Source organism: Narcine bancroftii, chromosome 3 (genome assembly GCF_036971445.1).
Source record: "Narcine bancroftii isolate sNarBan1 chromosome 3, sNarBan1.hap1, whole genome shotgun sequence".
NCBI lineage: Eukaryota > Metazoa > Chordata > Chondrichthyes > Torpediniformes > Narcinidae > Narcine > Narcine bancroftii.
The window spans coordinates 81,898,212-81,921,305 of record NC_091471.1 but is presented as its reverse complement, the minus strand read 5'-3'; the positions used below and the strand labels follow the sequence as shown (position 1 = coordinate 81,921,305).

General features: G+C 44.1%; 2 protein-coding genes across 6 annotated transcripts in view; one reads left to right on the top strand and one right to left on the bottom strand.

Moving 5' to 3' along the window:
- Positions 1-4,040: 4,040 nt before the first annotated feature.
- On the bottom strand, positions 4,041-13,719 carry LOC138757309 (uncharacterized). 2 transcript variants are annotated; one of them, XM_069924414.1, is made up of 2 exons: positions 13,628-13,719; positions 4,041-11,353 (listed from the first exon to the last, which is right to left on the bottom strand). In XM_069924414.1, exon 2 carries the CDS (start codon positions 6,127-6,129, stop codon positions 4,144-4,146), a length of 1,986 nt encoding a protein of 661 aa, XP_069780515.1. In that variant the 5' UTR covers positions 6,130-11,353; positions 13,628-13,719; the 3' UTR covers positions 4,041-4,143. The 2 variants fall into 2 exon arrangements, with proteins under 2 accessions (XP_069780515.1, XP_069780516.1); XM_069924415.1 differs by having other exon boundaries at positions 7,097-11,353; positions 13,628-13,714.
- Positions 8,310-23,094, top strand: part of il6st (interleukin 6 cytokine family signal transduce) — a 98,051-nt gene continuing 83,266 nt past the window's right edge. For 2 of the 4 annotated variants that reach the window (XM_069924413.1, XM_069924409.1), the window contains exon 1: positions 8,595-8,702. The gene's annotated coding sequence lies outside the window, so the exon portion shown is untranslated. Of the gene's footprint in view, positions 8,456-8,594; positions 8,703-14,704; positions 14,728-23,094 lie in introns of those variants that run through there. The other 2 variants (XM_069924410.1, XM_069924411.1) reach the window with 2 other exon arrangements.

The following is a 23,094-nucleotide window of genomic DNA, read 5'->3' as shown; positions in this document are numbered from 1 at the left end:
GTGTCGGTGGGTCCGTTGCTGCACACTGACTCCAATGATACCACGTCTCGCCTTTTCCTTGTAGTCGAACCGCGTGGGACGTCCTCTCCACCACTCTGTAGGGTCCTGTCCACCTGGGCTCCGACCACTTTCTTTTGATGACCTTTAGCAGAACCCACTCCGCGACTGAAGGTATCGGTGTTTCCCCTTCTCTGATGGGACTTGTGACCTGTTGTGAAAAATCTGACACCAGAGCCGTTAGTTTTTCATAATAAAGCTTGCATCCCATTGAGCTTACCTCATTCTTCGTTGTCTGAATTCCGGCTCCCGGTCCTGGAAACTGGTGCCCTGTTTGTAGTTCATATGGAGTAAATCCTGTCACAGAACTTACCGAACTCCTTACTGACATTAATGCCAGGGGCAACGCATCCACCCAATTTAGTTTGGTCCGTGCCTGTACTTTCCCGATCTTACTTTTTATTGTTTGGTTCATCCTCTCCACTTTCCCTTGGGATTGCGGATGGTACACCGTTCCAAAGGCATGTTTCAATCCCAACATTGCTTCTACCTCCTGTAGATTATTATTCTTAAAATGACTTCCATTATCAGACCTGATTTTTCTAGGGAATCCGTGTCTCAGAATATACTGGTTGATCAGGAATTTACATACCGTCCTTGCATCTTCTCTTTTGGCAGGGATTGCCTCCGGCCACCCTGTGAACACATCTACTGCTACTAAGAGGTATCGATAGCCACTTACCCTCTCAATCATGTCCGTATAATCCAGTACGATTTCCTGCCCTGGTAACTTAGGTAGAGGGAACTGACCTTCATGTGGCTTTACAGTCGCTTTGACATTGAAAGCTATACATACATCACACTCTCTAATATGGTTCTCCACCATCGCCGGCAGGAAGGGGTGCCACCAATGTATCAAGTACCTTATCATCTGCTTCTTTCCACAGTGTGTTAGCCCATGCGCCTCCTCGAGGAGGGGTTTCATGAGTCCAGATGGTAAAACTGGCCTCCCGTCTATCGATCTCCATAGTCCTTGATCCTTGGTTGCCCCCCTTTCCTCCCATACCATCCTTTCCTGAGGTGATGCCTTTGCTTGTTCCTGTACTATTACTTCTACCCTACACGGTGGTAATAAGTCATGTGCTGTTCTGTCTGCCTGTATCATAATAAACTGAGGGCCGTATCCTGCTGCCCTTTTAGCGGCCATGTCCGCTTCCTGATTTCCCCGAGCCACCATCGTATCTGTTCTATCATGTCCTTTACATTTAAGAACTGCTAATGCCCTTGGTTTCAGGAGGGCCTCAGCCAGTTTCCTAACATCCTTCTCGTGTTTAATTGGGGTCATTGCTGCTGTTAAAAACCCACTTCTAATCCATTGACTAAGTTCGACCTGAATTGTCCCTACCACATATGCCGAGTCTGTATATATATTGACCTCCTTCCCTTCTGCCCATTCTAATGCTGCTATCATTCCCTGTAGTTCTGCGAGTTGTGCTGACTCCTTTCCTCTCACTGTCCCTGTAATGATTTCTTCAAATCCTCCTGTAGTTTTTCGTACCACCGCATAGGCAGCTTTCAATCCATCTGTGGGGTGTCTGTAACAGCACCCATCTGTAAACAAGGTTTCATCTGGTTCTCTTAAGGGTGTAGCCTGTAGGTCAGGTCTTATTTTAATATCCTTCACTACCCTCTTCTCACAACAGTGTGGTTCTCCCTCTCCCATATTGTCTGCCATGTTAATGCCTTCATGGGTAAATGTAACATTTGGAGCATTCAGGATCTTTTCTAGTCTCGTCTGCCTTAGTGAAGTCATTGTAAATGCTGTCGAGCTCACAAATGCTACAATGCTATGTGTTGTTAATACCGTCAGGCCATGTCCCATTACTATGTGTGCCACCTTTTGTAAAATCTTTGCTACTCCCGCTGCATGTCTCGTACATGGTGGGTGTCTGTCTTCCGTTGGGTCTAGTGTGATACTCACATACATAAGCACACATCTTCCACCCCCTTTTTTCTGAAAAAGAACACCATCAATTGTGTGTGCTTTTTCAGAAACATCCAAAAAGAAAGGTAGTTTATAATTTGGAATCGCCAAATCTGTAGCTGTTGTAAGAGCTTGCTTCAATAGAATAAAACTCATCTCAGCCTGTGCAGTCCAATCAAGTGTAGCTCCCAGGTTCCTCATCCCCTGCTCATTCACCAAAGTTCGCAGTGGATGTGTCAACTCACCATACGATGGGATAAACTGCCTACTATAACCTGACAAACCCAAAAACGAAAGCATCTCTTTAACTGTCTTTGGTTTTGTATGATGTAGTATCGCTGTTCGATGTGCAGGGGAAATCCCTGTGCCTTTCGCTGAGACCATTCTCCCTAAAAAGGTGACCACCTGCCTGCAGCATTGCAGCTTTGAGCGAGAGTCTTTAAAGCCTGCCTTGAACAGCTGCACTAGCAGGAGACAGGTGGCCTCCAAACAGGAAGTATGATCAGGTGCTGCTAATAGGATGTCATCTACATACTGGATCAGAACTACCCCACCTGGCAGTGCTAGCCCCCCCAGCTGTTCTTTCAACACCTGATTGAAAATCCCTGGAGATAAAATAAAGCCCTGTGGAAGCCTAGTATACCGCAACTTTCTACCTCTATACGTGAACGAAAACACATCTCTTAATGGTTCTGCCAGCGGCAAGCAAAAGAAAGCATTCGCTAAATCTATGCAAGAGAACCACTTGTGGTTGGGGGTTAAAGCAGTCATGGCAGTATATGGGTTTGGTACTGGAACTGTGGGTGTACTCACAATACCATTGATGCGCCTTAAGTCATGGGCCATCCGATATTTGCCCGTGTCTTGTTTAGGAACCGGTAAAATGGGTGTATTCCAACTAGAACGCGAATGTTCCAACACCCCTGAATACATAAGGCCATCAATGGTCTTTGCCAAACCTTCCTCAGCATCAGGTTTGTGGGGATACTGCATCTGCCAAATAGGGGTGAAATCTGACAGTTCGAAGGTTATGGGATCAACCTGCTGACAAAAACCCACATCTGCTGGTCCCACTGACCACAGGTTCTCAGGGAGAGAATCTAGCATAGGGGCCGAGTCGGGGTGATCCATCTTCTCTCTACCATGAAAGCGTTCAATCTGTCTATGCTCAAGGAGGACTTGATCATGTGTCGGAGACAAAATTCTGTATGCCTGACCAGATGAGGAGAACTGCACTGTCGGTATTTGGGTGTCAGACCAGTCCCTTAGGGACTTCAAGTTCCGACACATCGGTCCCAAATCTTTTGCCTGATGAGTAGTGCCAATTGCAAGGGTGACATGAGGAATGGCCTCACCTGCCATCTCATACCATTCCAGCTGTTCAGATGTCAGTGCCACCGCAGCGGCCACTCCCTCCTTTCCTATCACTATGTAGTCCGAATTAATTTCCCATTGCCTGCCCTCTACCTCTTCATAAAAGGCATGCTGATACATTTCATCCCCATCCCTATCGTAAAAGAGGGTCATATGGGGAGGGTCCGAGGGAGGGGTATACGGGTGTAACGTCTGGATCCACGGCTTCCATTGATTATAAAGCTTTAGCAGCCCTCCCTTCTGTGGGTCCTCTGGTTGCAGCAGCCCCCAGTAAATGTCAGCCCATTGTCCCTCAGACGCGGATCCTCCAGCTGCCGCCAACAACATCTGAGAACTGGAATGCAGTGTAGTTACTGAACAGTTCATAGAATATCCATTTGGAAAGGTGACCTCTATTCCGCTGGGTCCACAAAGGATCGATGCTCCGCACTTGACCAACAGGTCTCTGCCCAAGAGATTTGTAGGGCACCTGGCTGACAAAATGTATTGATGTGTAAAAGTCTGTCCCGCCACAGAAGTGACTAGTGGTGTAGAAAACGGCAGATTTTCTGGTGTACCCGAGAACCCTATCAGCTGGACGCTAGAGGATGATGTTTTATCTTGAAATTCAGTGCCAGTGAGTGTTGAAAATCTGGCTCCCGTATCCACTAAAAAGGATACTTCCATGTCCATAACTTTAATCTGCAGGAAAGGGTCTGCCAACCTAGCCTGCTCGTGGGTGCTCGGGCTCCGTCACTGTGGGCAATATTGCTCCTCCTCTGTCAGCAAAGGGAATTGTCTCTTTGGAGCTAAAGCCGCATGGGTGCCTGATGTACCGGGGGTGGCACTGACGATCTCTGGGGCTGGACCCAATACTCATTTTGTGGTGGTCCATATCCCCTTCCCCCAGTGTCCCGAGGATCCCAAGCCAGGGGGCAGTCTCTCTTCCAGTGTCCTGGCTGACCGCATACAAAACATACGGCTGGCTGCATTCGTGGAGCACCCCGACCTCTCCCTCTTACTCGGAATCCTCCCATTGGACCTCCCATTCTGGCCACATAGGTGGGACCCGGTGCCCAATATGGGGCCGGGTGCCAACTCATATTATTCCCTTGTGGTGGCTGCGTTGGCTGCTGAATCATCTGGTTCGCACCCTTTGAGGAAATCTTTTTTGCCTCGTTTGCCTTTTTTCTAGCCTCTTCCAGTTGAAGCTTAAGGAGTTGCACTTGTGCCGACTCCATAGTATGTTTGTCGTCCTTTTGCTTAGCCCTGTAACATTTCATGTGATGGGTCAAATGTTTTTCCCATTGCTCACTCGAGCAGCCAGGAATATCAGGGTTATTCTCTAATGCCTTCCTAACTACAGCTGGCAGTCCGCTCGTTACTGCAGACCTAAAGAGTGTAGTCTGCAAGGGATCTGTGGCTGGGTGTACTCCTGCTTTATCAGTCCAACTCTCCCTACACTGACTCAAAAAAGTCGAGATCTCCTCATCCTCCTTTATGGAAAAGGTCAGGGACTGCATGACACCGGGGGGAACAGGGAACTTATCTCTCATTGCCCCTCCTATTGCCGTAGCATGGTTGGCAAATGGCTCGGCATCGAGGCACCTAGTGATTCCTGCGATCATTTCTACCTGCTGTATCTCCCACAGCCCAAGCTGTTTACCCAATAATGCTCTCCAATCCCCTATGGCTATCTTATGTCCCATCGTATATTGGCAGAACTTTCCCATCCACGCTCCACCTCCCTCAGTCGGAGGTGGCATTTTATCCAAAATACAATTCATGTCAGTGAATGAGAAGGGTTGATACCTCTCCCCAATTTGCGGACCCTTATAAATTAGCGGCATCTGTCTATACCTTTCTGGAAGCCGTACTTCCTCCCTGTCCCGCAACGCATATCCCAAAGGGGAACGAGGGTCATCCTGACTCTGTCTTCTATGTGTGATCATGCTTCCCCTGATCGTGACTGGCTGTTCCTCCTCTTCATTCTCAACACTCACACTAGCTAGATCAGTATCCTCGTTCTGCTCTCTCTCCCGTTCCCATCTGACACTCGCTGGGTCATTTCCCTTCCTATTCTCCTCTTGTCCCAGCTCTCTCTCATCTGTACTTCCCAAGCCCCTACTATTTTTCCTTACTGCACATCTATCGTTCTGTACTTCGTGCACCCACTCTTTTGTTTCCTCCACTCTCTCCTGTGCAACTCTCTTCAGTCTCTCCTTCGCCTCATGTAGTTCTGGACCTGTTAACTCAGTGACATTCACTATTTCCTCACTTATCTGCATCGCTGGCATTTGGGGAATAGGATAAGGTGGTGGCAATGTCTCCGGTAACTCTGGATATAACGGGGCTGACGGCTTCACCTCCCCCGTATTCTCCTTAGTGTTATGGGATCCCTGTTTAATATCATGTTGAAGGTTCGCTTCCACAGCCATGCAAGCCAATGTCATAATGTGTAAATCTGCCCTTCTCTGTTCCTTCACTTCTCTCTGTTGTTTAAACCTTCTTCTATTCCATATAGATCCTTGTCCTTTTGCCTCATGTTCCTGTACCTCCTTGGCTGCTTCCCTCTCTGCTTCTCCTAAGTACAGTACCAGCCGGATTTTTTCAAACCCTCGTGGAACCTTCCCCTGATTCTGCAGCTCTCTCCATATCTGTTCGTAACCCTCCTCTCCCTTCGGTAATCCTCCCAGTAATTGATTCCTTGTTTTCTCCCACTGTCGGTTTACAGATGGGGGAACCCCTCTGTCTCCCCCGAGCTCTTGCCCTACATCCCTATTTACTCCTTCCATCTCCGTTCTGATCTTTAACCCTTTAGACTTCGTGATTTTGACACCCTGCAATCTACTTCGTCCCTTCCCACGTTATTATAAACACCAGCAGCACACTACACACGATCCTTAAACAAATACTTATTATAAAATATTATGATACACTAGACGATTCCTAAACAGATACTTAACCACTATAGAAGCAAATAACTATAAAACAATACACCTTATACAGATACTGATTATACACTACTATGGTATACGATCCTTAATCAAATACTTATTACACACTATAAAAACAAATAACCATCACAATGCACCTTATACAGATACTTATACACTACTATGGTACACGATCCTTAATCAAATACTTATTACACACTATAGAAGCAAATAACCATCACCATACACCTTATTCTAATTGGCCAAGTGTCTAAAGCTATCTCTCGAGATCGCTACGAGGGGACTCCAACCCCGTTCTACTAGGAGGACTCTAACCCCCTTTCTACTAGGAGGACTCCAACCCCCTTTTTACTACAGGGGACTCCAACCCCGTTCTACTAGGAGGACTCCAACCCCCTTCTACTACAGGGGACTCCAACCCCGTTCTACTAGGAGGACTCCAACCCCCTTCTACTACAGGGGACTCCAACCCCGTTCTACTAGGGGGACTCTAACCCCCTTTTGTTTTATTCTTTGGCTATAACGAGGGCTTTTGCAGAGTAGTGACAACACACAATTTATCTTTGCCAATAGCAGAACTTCGTTAAAACAGGCGTCTGCTTACCTCCCTTTGTAGGATGGTCACTTGTTGTTATCACCACACCACAATCGACCGGTGTTTCGTATCTTTTTCTTCCGTCACTTCTCCATTTTCATCACGTCGGGGTCACCAAATTGTCGGACTCTGGCTTTAACTTACTCTTAATTTAGTCTATGTGTAGTCTGAGTCCAGCGCGTTCTTTGAATGAAGTGATAGGAGAAGGTATTCGGTTCAACAGTCAATTTATTACACAGCACAAGAATAAAACTTAACAGAGCTCTGGGTCACTCATTAGTTCATAGGTCACTTGCACAGTGAGCTACTCCCCAAGACTGACCCCTATTGTCCAGTTGGTTCAGTTTATATAGGTCAACCTTATCATACAGAACAAAAGTTGGCTTCCTTTGCTAGATTTCATTATCATACAGAACAAAAGTTGTCTTCCTTTGCTAGATCTTTTTGCATAAGGGTTATCACAAGTCATCTCCTGTTTTGCAGATATCTGGGGTGTAGCACTCCCATCTTAATCCTCCAGGCCAGACTATCCCGTTGTGTTGATCAGAAATTAATTCATCCCCAGATATCTCTAATCACCATTCTGTTCTTGTCCTGCCAATTTCTGCTGTTCTCTTTAACACCTCCTCCTGCCTTAATCTTCCTCCTAGACTTGTTTTCCATTCCCTTTGTTTCTTACAGGCCATTCTTTGTTCTGATCTGGCCTGTGTCTCCTGTGCTACTCACCACCTCATTTAGTTTGAGCATTCCTCCTAAATTGTTTTATGCATTTCCTCTCCCTGTATTTTGGAGAGACAATTTTGTTCAGCCAACTTTGCTCCCTGCTGTGATTGCCACTTAATCACATTCCTTTTTCCCTGAACCATGCAGTAAATATACACTTATTAATTAATCATTTATTTCATACTGTTTTAACCCCTAGATTCCAACACTTCATAGAATGTTACAGCACAGAAAGCAGGCCATTTGGCCCTTCTAGTCTGTGCCGATCATTATTCTGCTAGTCCCATTGACCTGCTCCCATTCTGTCAACCTCCAGTCCTCTTCCATCCATGTATCTACCCTATTCTTAAAACTTAAGACCATTCACCACATCAGATGGCAACTCATGAGAAAGGACACTGTTTTGCCTCTATGAAGCTGGGGGGAGGTGCCCAAAAATAAAAGAACACGAGGCGTGAGAGCTGGGGACCCTCTAATCTTTGCTTCGGAAGCACAAAGCAAAAATACGTTCACTGCAGCAAAAAAAAAACAAATCTGCAGATGCTACACGTCTGAAACAAAAACAAAATGCTTTAATTGCACTCCGTAGGTTAAACTATTCCAGAATCAACTGAGTGAACCACCTCCACACATCCTCCAAAGCAAAGTTTACATTTCAGACCAAGGACCCCTGTTCACGTGGTCAGGGTAAAGGTCTGGCCATGACGACAGGCGGCAGCGGGGGCGGCGTAGTGTCGTCATTCGGCCGAGCATCCAGAGGCTGGCAGCGGAGCTTTTGATCATTGCCTGAATAAACGGAACTTCTGTGGCCAACATGTCTTGAACACCGTGCAGAGAAGGAACACAGTAAGTACAATTCAATGTCCATAGTTCGGTGATAATAGCATTTGAACGATTCTGACAGTCGGCGATCGCCCCAGAAATGGGGCGTTGCTCCGGCCGAAAGTGCGAGTGGGCCCCCTCGCGGAGATGGGCCGCGCGACACACGCATGCGCATTTCGCGAGGCGACGTCGGTCCCTGCGGACGGCGAGGCGACTGGATTTGGAGCTGTGAGGTGCGTCGGTGAGGAGGGGAACGAGAGCGGCGAGGCGGGTATGTGTAACTTCGGTACAAATCGGCGTTGAGTAGTCGGAATCAGGAAAGGGCTCGGCTATTTTTCGCTCTCTGCGCCCTTGGACCCTGTTTTGCCACATTAATTTTAAATCTCTTGTTGTGGGGGGCATATGTGAACCTACATGCAGGAGAAAGCATCTGGCCCATCCATCCAACTCCGCCAATCAATAAGGTCATGGTTGATCTGAAAGTCGCATTTGTTATAGGTGTTCACACATTTTCAAGGCCAAGAGTAAGGGGCTTTGATAAGGACCAACATCGTCGACGGGTCCCGTGGGATCCAGGGTGAATTGGTCTTTGGAGCACAATCTTGGCTTGTGGTTGGAGTAGGGGTGGTCGTGTGTCATCTTGTTTTCCGGATTGGAGGCCTGTGACCTGTGGGGTGGTGCTGGATCCCCTGTTGTTCTTAATCTTATGTTAACGAGTTGGATGAAAGAATACAGTGGAACCCCCTTGTAATGAGATCCAAGTCAATCGGATTGTGAAAAATGGGGGATCTCGTGAAAACAGCGTTTTCAAAAAACGCAATAATTTTTTTTTTATTTCTTTACAATCATCATTTTATTTCTTAAAAAGAATAATCGAGTGTTCGCTGCCAGAATGCAGCATGTCGCTGGCAGCGAGCGAAATCCAAAATCTGTCTGAGCTGAGGTCCACATCCTGGGTCTTCAGCTCGAGGCTTCAGATACTTTTGGGAGTGAAGGCTTCCTAATTGTTGTTAAATGTGAAGTGTTCACAATCACTACTCTGGAGACAAAGTCTTGGAGAACAAGTTCAGCTTTTATTTCGGGTCTGCAGAGCCGGGTGTCTCTTAGTCCCAAGACACACCGGAGGTCCAGGATCATCACTCATTTGTACAGTCCCGCGCTCAACATCACCACACCTTCATTTAGTCTCTTCCAATGGAATTTCAATACCTTACAACCTTCCCCTTTTCCCTTTCATCCCTGCGGATACCACACAGTCCCTCCCTCATCATATGTTAATTAGGCAGTCTCATCCTTAGGGGTGTCTAACTTAATATTCATGTCTTTATTAAGCAAGGAGAGAGATTTACAGGACTGATTACCCCAGGACTCTCTATCCTGATACAAAGCCATCATGCACCTCATTTCTTGTCTGTCTTTACCCCACCCCAACGGAGGTGGAACCACCTGAGCTATCGGATGTCCAGAAGCACATGCATAGCAATTGCTCTTGTTTAAACTCTTAACTATGTATTTTACCCATTCTGCCCAGGCATTTGTATCCCCATATCCTGTCTCAATCTCAATCATCTGTGTAAGGTCCTCTACCTCTACTATCTGTACTATTTTCAGATCATTGGGTGAAGTATGGGGTTTCACCTTGGGCATTATTGTGAAGGTACTATCAGTTGGATTAGTCTTTGATCCTTCTACGATTATTCTAAAAACAACCTTTCCACTGATGATTATCCCCATTCCAAATTTTTCCCATTTATCCCTTTCAGTAGGTTTTTCTGGGTAGTCCACCATATATCATTCCAATAGGGGAAGTATCTATTAAGACACATATATTTCTCCTGAACACTCTATCATCTCTGACTCTCGATCCTTCCACATTTTATTAAACTACAAGCATTGAACCGTATCACCTGCGGTTTAAAACTCTTGGGAATGGTAATGGTGAACTTTACTGGCCCTGAGGGCTGACGATGGATTCCAATCCTCTCCTTTCTTGCAATGGAGGTAGTGCAGAGGCGATTCACCAGGCTGATACCTGGAATGGCAGGAATGACTTATGAGGCAAGATTGCGCAAATTGGGATTGTACTCGCTGGAGTTTAGAAGATTGAGAGGGGATCTCATAGAGACATATAAAATTCTGGCAGGACTGGACAGAATGGATGCAGATGGGATGTTTCCAATGATGGGAAAATCCAGAACCCGGGGCCATGGTTTGAGGATAATAGGCAAACCATTTACGACCGAGATGAGGAGGAATTTCTTTACCCAGAGGGTGGTGAATCTGTAGAATTCATTGCCACGGAGGGCAGTAAAGGCAGGTTCATTACATATATTTAAGATGGAATTAGATATATTTCTTCAGTATAAGGGTATTAAAGGTTACGGAGAGAAGGCGGGGACAGGGTACTGAACTTTAAGATCAGCCATGATCTCGTTGAATGGCGGAGCAGGCTCAAAGGGTCGAATGACCTACTCCTGCTCCTATCTTCTATGTTTCTATCTTACTGGGGTATGAATCCCATCAGCCCAACCCTGGTTCCCACTTACCAACTCTATTCAGCATATCCACCACCATCTCATGTTTGTTTCTACCAAAGAAGGAGGGTTGTATATAGATATTTAACATGTTTCACAAACTATTCAAAGTCCTGTTCTAATGACCATCCATGTTTTTTCAATTGGATCTTGAGCAGGTTTTCGGTGGGGTGTATGTGCAAAGTTGGTGGTTCAGCAGGGGTCCTCACCGGTCGTTTCACTCTGGTGTGATGTGTCCACCTTTTTCTGCAGTCTCAGTGGTCAGGAGGGTTAAAAACTTGGATGAAGCTTGGTGTCCTTCCACGCCTTAACCAGAACCCAATCACCTGATTGTATTTTGTGAATGGCAAATTCAAGCGGAGGTGTCTGGGCCAACATATTCTTTTTCCTAAGAACAAATAAAGAAGAAACGAGCGCCAAAACATAGTTCCTTAGAAATTTGTCAGTGACTTCTACAGTAGGCAATTCCCCTTCCCTTCCCAAAAATGGCAGTCTGAATAGCATCTCATAAGGGGACAATCCGACATTCCTTTGAGATGCTATTTGGATTCACAGTAGTGCTATAGGCAGACATTTAGTCCAGGGTAACTTTGTTTCTAGCACCAATTTGGACAATGTCTGATTCATTTATTCTACTCATCCTGAGGAAGGAGGATGCCATCCTAGAGGTGAAGTATAAGTTTCTAGTCTTTTGTGCATATGAATCTATCCACAGTCGACAATAACCCATCAGTTCCAGGAACTTCCTTAGTTCCTTCTTTGTTTTCGGGAGAACAAGTTCCAATATCCCCTTAATCCTTTCGGGACTCATTTTCCTTTTTCCCTTACTTATTAAGTGTCCCAAATATTTTACCCTCTTTTCTAACTCCACTTGTAATCCAGGAGATTACTCCCAATATCCGGAATGTATAATAATTGCCACATCACTTCACATGATCCGTTCCGATCATAATGGGCTCCCAAAATAGGTACAGAAAACTCTTCTCCTTTTACCCCTGATACCTTTAATTGTTAACTTTTGAATCTAACTCCCTCCAGTATAACATTTAATGATGATCTAGTGGCCTCTGTGTCCACCAGAAAAACGGCATCCTCTTTGTTGGGTCCCACCTGGAATAAACCCCTGATCCCAATAATCCTCCTCAAAAGTCATCAGAGGGATCGCATCCCTTTCCCTCTTTAATTCGGGACATTCCTGTTTGAAATGTCCCACTTTCCCACAATAGTAACCTCTTGCTTGTTGGGGTTACCCAAATCTCAAGTACATCAACATAATAACAACCGGAACATTTCCATCGCTCAATTTCTCTATCAGAGCCGTCCCTCTGATGGAGTCTAATCTCCTGGATGGAAGGCATAAGGCTCGTTGAAGAGGACTCGTATTGAACTAAATCTTTGGGGTCCCAATCCTGATAACCCTTTAGCTACTTTATCTGCTACCTCATTAAGTTAAGAAATCACATCTTTATCATGGTATGTGCTCAACTTTAAACTGCAAACAAATTGATATCTTGCGTGGCCCCTTTAAGAGTATTCCTGACTGTCTTCATTCTGTGCTCTAGTATTCTGCACAAACTGGCTGCGTTATCTCTTCTTCTGGGCTTCCTGCCAATTTGCCTGGCTGATAGAGCCGTATCTTGTGTTTTTTTCTGCTGAGTTCTCTCTGTCCTCACTGAGAACAGCTTAATTTTTAAACTGCAAATGCAGACAAACGTGTTTTAACAAAAGCTAGAATTTTCCACAGAATTTCTTTAAATCTTAACTTCTTTGTTACAGTGGCCGGATGATTTATCATGACGCTGGGTTCGAGCACTAACAGGATCCAAAAATACTTTGGGTATTGCTGGCACAGAGGGGACCGCTGCTAGGGGTCCGGATACAGGCAGATGATATGCTAGTGGTGGTCTTTAGGGGGTCCCCGAGGAGTACTTGGGGTCACTCGTCTCTCCCTCCTCCATTTGACTACATAGTCTTTGTTTATCCTCCTGTGCAGGAAGCTTCTCCTGCCTACCCTTTGCTTTTTTCCTTTCCTGATTTTTCCTGTCCTGCTCCTTTCTATGTGCACATTCTTTCTGGAGGACATCCATAGGTTTACAGTCCCCCCTTCAGCCAGTTTTACAGCGTTAGTTTGGCAACCTGCAAGCCTGTCTCTTTTCTTTCTTATGCTAACATGCGCCACTTTTCAATTACCTCTTTAATGATTCATCATCCCAAATACCCCCCAACGGCCAGCCTTCTCTCCCTAGTCTTTTATTTAATATCTCAGAAACTTTTCGAATTATATTTTCAACCTCCAGATCGTTGTATCTACAAAATTCCCCATTGTACCTCAGGTTCCCAAAATCTGAACTCCTCGAGCACACACACGCACACTAACAGTCCCTGACCGGACTAATTCCCTGAACTCTTAACTGAGCTCCCTGAAATATCCCCAGAGACATTCCTTAGTCTCCGACCTTTCTACAGGTCTGTTCCCTAACATCCGCCCCAACGGACTATCCGGTAGTATGTCAGTTCTGGGACCCTCATTCCAGGGTCAATTCTTCTCCCGGGACTCATCAGTTCTGGTACACTGATTACCCATTTTCCTACCTGTCAGATCACAAACCCCTGACAGACTATCCCAGTCGCCCGAGTAATACTTAATAGTCAATTTTCTTACCCGGGTCTCGTGCACGAGAGTCTCCCGACTGAACCACTCCTCCTACCGGAGATCCCCCTTGTTCTCCAGAGTCTCCTGCCCGGGACAGTTGCCAAGCAGTGGGAGTTGTGATCCTGGACGAATCCCCAAGCTTGTGAAATATAAAGTGTTCACAATCACTACTCTGGAGACAAAGTCTTGGAAGTTCAGCTTTTATTTCGGGTCTGCAGAGCCTGGTGTCTCTTAGTCCCAAGGCACACTGGAGGTCCAGAATCATCACTCTTTTCTACAGTCCCGTGGTCAACATCACCACACCTCCTTATGGTTCCTTCCATTCGGGACTTTCAATGCTTTACAACTTTTCCCTTCCATCCCTGCAGATACCACACAGTCCCTCCCTCATCATACATCGCATGTTTTGTTAATTAGGCAGTCTCATCATTAGGGGCATCTAAGTTAATATTCATGTCTTTATTAAGCAAACAAAATGGTGACTATGGGGTACCCTAGGCCACTGTGCCAGTCTGAACCAGATTCCTTCATCCTTGAGGTTTCTGATACGAAAGGGGCCCACAGGTTAGTGCTGTCTATTTTCAAGCTCTAATCTACATATTTTGCATTCCATCACCCTTCACAGAGTGGTACTAGTTTAATCATCTCCAGCCATTTTTCACAATGTCATCTTCTTTGGTTTGGTAACCGGTGCTACAGTAATGTTAGGGACAGTCTTGGAGTCTGTCAGATGCTCAGGCATTCATCAGAGTATCACTGGTGAAAATCCTCTTTGCTAATTTGAAACAGCCTATGCACTTCACCCACTTCTTCATCGGTGAAGCCGTAGAATTCTTCCTCATCTTCATCTTCCTTGATGGATTTTCATGATGAAAAGGATGGACCCAGAACCTTCTCCCAGCATTTTTCCATATACGAGGAGCTGACTGCTGCCCAGCCTTTCCCACCTAAGTGGCAAACTTCTAACGTTCATGCTTTTCAGATGGTCTTCCATCATTGTTGATTCATCTACAATTCTATGAATTAATTCACGTCTGTAATTCTGCTTGAACACGGAGATGACCCCCCCGATCTAGGAGCTGGATCTTAGATGTAGTGTTCTTTAAGAGGTAAGAAACTAGGATCTTTCTGTCGCGGTTTAATAGGTTGGCAGCTGGCGGGTGGGCGGGATAGTTGTCCAGCCAAAGAACCCACCCAGCGGGTGGGTTCTAGCTTTTGCTTACACAAATGAGCATGGACAGCAGGGACAAAAGTTATGTAAAATCAATCCTGAAAGAGGACACTGGTCATCCAAGCATTGCTGCTCGGCGTGTACTTGGAATGGTAGCGACTTCACGTTGACATGGTGGAAACAGCAGGGCAAATGAAATTTGCCAATCATAAGTGATTTTAACTTGTGTGTTCCAGTCTTGCTAACACAAAATAACTTCACGCAATCTTTGCGTTATTTGAATCCCTCACGTCGATGGGCATCATCTTTGCTGGGCAGCATGCAGTCTGGAATCATCTTGTAGTAGAGGCCTGTTTCATCAAAGTTGTAGACTTGTTCTTGGATGTAACCACCTTCTTATAAGAGAGATTTTAGTTCTGCCGGGCATTCGCTGGCAGTGAAACTGTCAGCTAAGTGAATTTCTCCAGACACTAACACTTGAGAAATCCCGTGAAAGCATTTAAACCAGTCTAGCCATCCTTTGCTAGCTTTGAACTGTGAGACTTCTCTGTTGATCAGCTGGTCAAACTTCTTGGCTTGAGCTTTGAAGAAAGGCCCAAAAATTGGAAGGCCTTTTGAGTGTTGTTACGGGGTATATTATATTTTATATTATATATTAATATGTCTTTAAAATAGATTGTGGGGGGTTTAGTGTAGGTCACTTCACAAACAGACATTAACATCTCACAAAAGACATCTCATTTGGAATGCAAGAGCTGTGCATAAGTAGAGACTTCATGTCTACAGTGACTTTACAGAAACTTTGAAGAAAGCCTATGGAGACTTCACAAGTAGATGTTAATTGGACTGATGTTGCGGAGTAAGTGGACTGTTGTCTTTAAAGCAACATATGGCCAGGCTCAGGAAACTGATTCCGGTGCCAGCAATCTTTCAGGGCACTTTCAGATGGCCACAATATACTCCTGTGTGGCTGTATTGTGGCCATCTGAAACGGGAGAAGCCAGCCAGGGGACTACTCATCTAACCCTTCTCCAGGAGGTATAATATCCTGCTTGGAGTATCCTCTGTTGCATTTGAAAGCAGCCGGGCTGCCAGGTGGTGGCAAATCATGCCTGAGTTGTTTGTCAGTCATGCCTTGATGCACTGTAAATGACATCAAGGCTGCATGGGTGGGATGAGGCCACTCTTTGGCCACCTAAATGTGCCAGCTGAACTCCCATAGCCGCAACTGCCAGGGCATAATCTTCCTGGGAACACCTAAAAGTGGCTTCTGGTTGCAGTTTGCTGTTCTAAGAGGGGTCATGTGGTTTTGCAAGCAGAGAGATTTCTCTTTTAGAGAGAGAGAGAGAGTGTTCTGCAGTAGCTTTTGGAGGCTGCAACATGGCAAGCTGGGAGGCTTGTTAAAACCCCATTTTGAAGACAGGTTGCGAGTTCTGCGTTCAGCCTGATGAAATCCCTTGTATTCCTTACAAGAGGAAATGGCTGGCTAGAGTGTTTCTCCTGAAATAAGGGAAACAAGAGGAACTCTGTGGTGACCTGGAAGAAGAGGTTATCATTTGGAAAACCTATGTTGGGGCAAGTTTCTTCAGCAAGACACTTCAGAACAGATATTATTTTAAATGCCAGAGCTTGGCTCAAGCCAGACAGTCCATGCTCCAAGTGCCTTTGAAAAACTTTGAAGAATGCCTATAGAGACTTCACAAGTAGGTGTAAATTGGACATGCTGTGAAGTAATGGATTATTGTTTTGGAAAGCAACAGATGAATTAACTCAGAAGATTGGGTCTGGTGCCGCAGTCTGTTTGAATACAGTTTCCTGTTCTAAGAGGGTCATGTGGTTTTCTCTGAGTGTGAGAGGGAGAGAGAATTCAATTCTACAGTTCTGCAGCAGCAACTGGGACTAGAACATGACAAGCTGGCAAGTTTGTGGGAAAAAAACCCATTTTGAAGACTGGTTGTGAGTTCTTAGTTCAGCCTGTTCAAAGCCCTTGTGGTCTATGCAAGAGGAGATGGCTGGCTGTATAATGTTTCACTTGAAATAAGAGAAACAGAAAAGGAACTCTATGGTGACCTGAAAGAAAATGGTTATCTTGAAAAACCTGATGGGGCAAGTTTCTTTGGCAAGACACTGAAATGGCTGATTGGAAGGAATCAGTTTGTGACCAATGAGCAACAAATCTCTTTCTCTGAAAACCGACAAGAACCTTCCTGAGTAGTAAACATTTGCCTTGGTGAATTTCTATTGCTGCTGGGTTTTGGGGTCCACTGGGCCTGTAACAATCCTCTTAGAAAGAGGACATATGCCTGAAGAGTCTTTGTGTCATATGGTTTTATTGATGACTGTGAAAGAGCCTTCTCCATATAAGCTATAGGAATTTTGTGCTCCTTGCCAAAATGCTCCTGTAGTAAAGACTTGGCCTTCACAAATCCTCTGTCTGAAGCTGTATATAGGCAACTCCTTACATGTTCCCTTGCTTGTTCTATTGTGTACTGTTCCAGATAAAGAGACAATCTCTGGGGTTTTTGTTTTTACTTTCAATACTGTGTTCCAAGGATTTAATGAATGCTTGGTACTGAAGTGGGTCACCATCAAAAACTTGAATCTCCTTCTTGGGCATAAAAGAGAGACAATGCAGCTGGACCAATATTGCAGTGATTTCATTTTGCCTTTCTAAGGCTGTGAATACGTTTCTCTGTTCACCGTTGCTTATAGCAGATAATGTAGCTGGAGATATCACTTATGCATGTTCACCCAGATTTCTGATGATTGACTGGAGTGTCAAGGGAGTTGTGGTGAAATATTGTCTTTGAGCTGTGGCTCTGTCTGCAGTTTGTATTATTGGTGTATGTGGATTGGTAATACTGTGCTTTGGGAGGATTTGTCCATATGTATGCATGTTTATAACTGTGTTACAAAAGCATCTGCCTTAGCATTAAGTGTTTTCTTTTTCTGTTGTCCTTCCTCAAAATAAGTCTCCATACTGTCAGTCACTTCAAATAAGTTACTTCAAACACTGGATCCCTTTGAGCCTCCTAGTACCCTCGCCTGGCCATATTAGTAGCAATGTTTGCATCCAGCTCCAGCTGCTCCTTTTACCTCCTTAGCTGATCCACCTGCTGCTCTTTCTCTCTCCTTACCTGGTGCTCCTGCTCTTCTAAGGCATGTTTATCCTTTAGCCATTTTTGTTGTGTAACAAGAGTAGCCACTTCAGCCTGAGCCTTTAAACGTGCAGATGTTGTACTGGAAACTCTGGAGGTTGATCTAGAAGAACTTTGCTTCTCCTGCTTCCAACATTTGACACCCTATCACCTGGTTGTATTTCATTCTGTATGTCAGATGTTGCCTTAATATTTGACTCTTTCTCCAGTTTGAATTGCATATCTTTTGTATTTTCATCTACTTCACCACCATTTTGTGACACACCTTCAGCCATTTCCAATTTGCTGACTTTAAATTCATTCAATGTCTTCTGCAGTAGTTTTAATTGCGCCTCAGTGGCAGTGGCTATCTTTGCGCGTCTCCATCCTCTGAGCTCGAGCACCAAGCAAGCACAACGTGAGCCCAAAATCAACAGTCCTCAATGGACAAGCGGCAGCACCTCCAAACTGTGTTCAAACTAAATACACAGAAGGAATCCACAAAAGTAATCCTACCACTTCTGATGGCTCTGATGTTCTTCTATCAACAAGCGAGTTTTCACCACGGCAGAGTCAATGATATCACTGTGATTCTCAACAAATGATTCTGCCAGTATATATATAGAACTTTATGCTCTAGGATTAGAAGTCCTGGGCCCCTCTGTGGCCGATTCTCAGACAGGAAGAGACTGATTGCTGTCAGCAACCTGTGCTTGGTATTTCCAACATGGCTGCTGAATTGCTTTCAGTATTGCTCAAAACCAAAGAGGGATGTTCCAACAATTTCCAATTCAATCCTATTCATTAGTTTTTTTTTGTTGACTAGATGTAGAGACTACTATCCAATTTTTTTTAAAAAGCTGCTTGGCAGCTAAGAGGCCTCTTTGCTTTGATGCTTTTGAGGATTTTGCAATGAAGTCCAGATTAATTTTAAAACTGTTTATTAACACAAAATGACTTGGAACATCTGTGATAATGTTCTTAAACTTGGTAATGGTCAATGTCTAACGATCAGTCTCTTCAGTAACGTAATGTTCAATCCCTTCGATAATGGTCAACGGAAAATATCGAAGCCTCCCTCATCCACCTTCTAATCTGCCATTACAATCTATGCAGGCTAATTAACTGCACCAACTGCATGCATCCCTCGCGCATGCACCAGCCCCCAGTCCATAGCGCATGCACACTAGAAGATACTGAATGTGTATAGCCTCCAGATCCCAGAAAGTCTCCAATGCCTGCAGTGAGCCTTTGGCTCTTACAGTTGTTGAAGATGCTAATACCTATTACAAATCCCAAGTAATTCCATTTGTGTTGCCTTTTCTGTCACAAATCATTGCTTGTCTTCTTATTGGGTGTATTTCCCTCAGCAGTTCCTCAGGATTGAGGAGACTTCGACTTGTGGATTCTCGGGTACTTAATAAAGCCAAATTTGCCACATACAAGACATGCAATGGCTGATGTGTAGGGGAATGGATAGTTTGTGAAATGGTCCACTCCATTCTCTGCTTTCATGGGACATCTGTGTGCTCCTGATATATGGTCTTGCAAATCTTAATTTTTTCACGTGTCTTCTTCATTCTGAGCAGATGTAGGCCATAAGTTCCAAGGAGTGATTGGGACTATTCAATTTCCTCAAGGGAGCTTTTTGGACATTGTTGCATCTTTTCCTCTGTTTGCCTGTGAATTTCCTCCCATGCAGATCTTGGAACAGTATGTATGTTTGGATGTCTTCCGTCTAGCATGCTAGCAATTGGTCTGCCCATTGTAGATGGCTGAGTGTGGTTAAGGATTTAATAGAAGGTTTGTTTACTTGTAAAAGGACACTGTTGGTTCCCTTGTCCTTGGTGTATTTGGTAGATTTTACAGACATAGCATAAGTTTTTCTTGCATAACATTTGAGATTCCCTAGTCTCAGAGGCATAAAGGATAGTTAGATCATTGCTGCCCTGTGACAAGCATGAGATCTTAAACTAGAAATGTTCTTTTTCACAATCAACCAAAGACTGCTTGGAGATTGAGGGCAAAAATGAACTATATCATTGATATCTCTGCTTCTTTAAGAGATGGCTCTTAAGACATGAGAAGTTGTCCACATGTTTTCAGTCTTACCATCAACCTTTATTGTCAGAGGACAATGTGGTAACATATGCAAAGTTAATAAAAATACTTTGACTTGTAAGTGCTGACTGTAAGGCCTGTCCTCTCAATGCTTCAGTGAATGTATTGGTGATGGTTTGGAGTGTAATCTCTGAGCAGACAGCTAGCAGTTGAGTTGCAATATGGAAACATAAGTGCTGAGGTTTGAGTTATCTTGGTTCTGGAGTGTTTGTGCTATATTTTAAGCAGCTTCCATAAGCCCTGAAGATTAGCTCCACTCCTGCAGATTTGTTGGCGGTGAAATACAGCATTATAGCAAGCATGCCAATGTGCAATTATTGAAAGTTGGAAATGTCATTGAACAGCCAAATATGAGGATGTATTATGTAGTCTCTCCAATTGATGGTGTCAAAGGCTTTGGTGAGATCAGATTGTCATAAATGGCATAACCTGCTACAGGACCAAATCTGTCGCAATAGGATACAGCAAAGCTTCACTTCCAGATGAGCTTAATGCCTTCTGTGCTCAGTTTGACCACCAGAACAAGGAGGAACCATTACGCACCCCCATGCTGTCTGATGATTCTCTACTGTCAGAAGAGTGAATCCAATCATAGCATCTCGTCCAGACTGAATGTCTGGTTGAGCACTGAAAACATGTTCCGACCAACTGGTCAATTGTATTCACGGATATCTTCAGCCTCTCACTCTGTCAGGGTGTGGTACCTACCTGTTTCAAACAGGTTTCAACAGTACCAATACGTGGTAAACTGTCAAAATAAACTATTGATCGGTGGCATTCACATCTGCAATGATGAAGTGTTTTGAGGGGCTGGTCTTGAAGTATATCAGTTCCTATCTGAGCAGTGACATAGATTCATTCCATGCTAGCTGACTCTCCACAAAACCCTGGAACACGATAGTAGGTTGTATATAAAAGGAGGGAAGAGTTAGGATGCAGGAGGAAAATTGAAAATTTGGTTGAATGGTGTACTAACAAGGGCCTCTCACTCAATGTCACTGACACCAAGGAGATGATGTAGACTAGGAAAGGAAAACTAGAGGTGTATGATCCAGTGATCATTGGAGATCAGAGGTAGAGAGGGTGGCTGGGGTGGGAGGGTCACTACCTTAGAGAATGTTTCCTCGATTAGTTACATTAATGCCATTGTGAAGAAATCATGTCAGCACCTCCACTTCCTCAGGAGTTTAAAAGATTAGCTATGTCATCGGAAACCTTGGTAAACTTCTACAGATGTCTAGTGAAAAGTGTGCTGACCTGCTGCATCAAGGCTTGGTATGGGAGCACAAATATCTCTGAGCAGAAAGCCTTGCAAAATGTAATGGACACAGCCTAGTACTTCACAGGCAAAACCCTCCCAACCACCGAGAACATTTACATGGAGCACTGTCGTCAGAGAGCAGCAGCAATAATCAAGGATCCACACCACCCAGGACATGCTCTGTTCTGACTAGTGCTATTAGGAAGGAGATACAAGTGCCACAGGACTTGTTCAGGAATAGTTGCTACCCCTCCACTATCAGACTTCTGAACAACACTCATTCAGAGGCTCGTTTAAGGTTGTACTTTGCTCATTGTACATTACTGAATATTTATATTTCTGTATTTTGCACACTCTGTTTACATTTTCTTTTGTTTATTGAGTACAATTTGTATTTTCCTGTAGTTATAAATTCTGCCTGGCCCGCAGGAAAAATAATCTCGGGGTTGAATGTGATACTTGGACTGAATCAGAAGTGAAAATGGGAATAATAAATCTGGTTGATACCTTTGTCATCCAAAACAGATCTCATATACTGACTGGTTCCCTAGCTTCATAATTCAGGAACGCAGAAGGGTGCAGAAGGCAGCAAAAATAGCCAGATCCATCATGGGCTCCAAACTCCCATCAATTAAGACATCTATGCAAGGCACTACCTCAATTAAGACTGCCAACATCATAAATGACGCCCATCATCCTGGTCACAACTTATTTTCACTGCTACTTTCAGGGAGATAGTCCTGAAGCCTGAAGATCAGCACCTCTGGGTCCAAGAACAATTTCATTCCAATGGCTATCAGTCCTTGAACCCCACCCCCACCTTGTTACCCTAATCATAAGATGGCTGTGGTGTGACTTTTTTTTTGTATCATGGTAACTGTAAATATTTATCATGTCTTCTATGTTTTCTATCTATTGTTCATTTAATCTATACAACTGTAGTTTTTAAATGAAGAGCCTGTTTGGCTGCCTCAAGTAAGAATTTTGGTACATCTGAACATTCTATAATGTATATAACAATAAATTATCAAAATGCTACATTTCATGCATGACAACATTAAATTTTACCTGCCATTTATCTGTCTATTCCAGCTTGGGATGAAGAGCATGCTATATTTCATTACTTTTATATACCGTATATCACATTTTCCTAAAAGGAAAGCATCTCCTAATTTGTACACAATTTTAAAAAATTATCAATGTTGAAATTCATAGGGGAAAAACAATTCCCAAATTAACAAATTGCAAGCACTGATATCTCCTCATACATTTCTAATATATAATAATTGTACGCTCTTGGAATTCGTGAAATATTTTTTCACAGCTGCTTTTGATGGCATTTGGGTGATGTTCAAAAATGCAAGTAGTGAACCCAAGTTGTAACTTTTTTTCCTTTTCACTTTTTGAAGACTTTTTGGAATTTCTTTCATTTCTAATCAATATTCCTGTATTTTTAATCATCATTGTGGTTGGAGCTAGTAGCAAGTAATTAGTCACTTGACACTGCACCACTGGTTTGGGTCTGTGCCTTTGCAGTGAGTGCAGGCCATTGCCGGAAACTGGTTTTTGCTGTTCTAGGTGTTTTCAGACACCATAAATCCCACAGTCTTTCAATAGCTCTTGTTGGGTGTGATGGAAGTTTCTGTCTTTTCTTCCCTTGATTGGTTCTGTAACATTTTTGTTAATTTCGTTGATATAAAGCTGATCGGTAGAAGCTGATCATTGAGTTTTAGGCTGTAAAGACCTCTCCACCCAAATGGTTGTGAAATGGCAGTTTCCATCACAT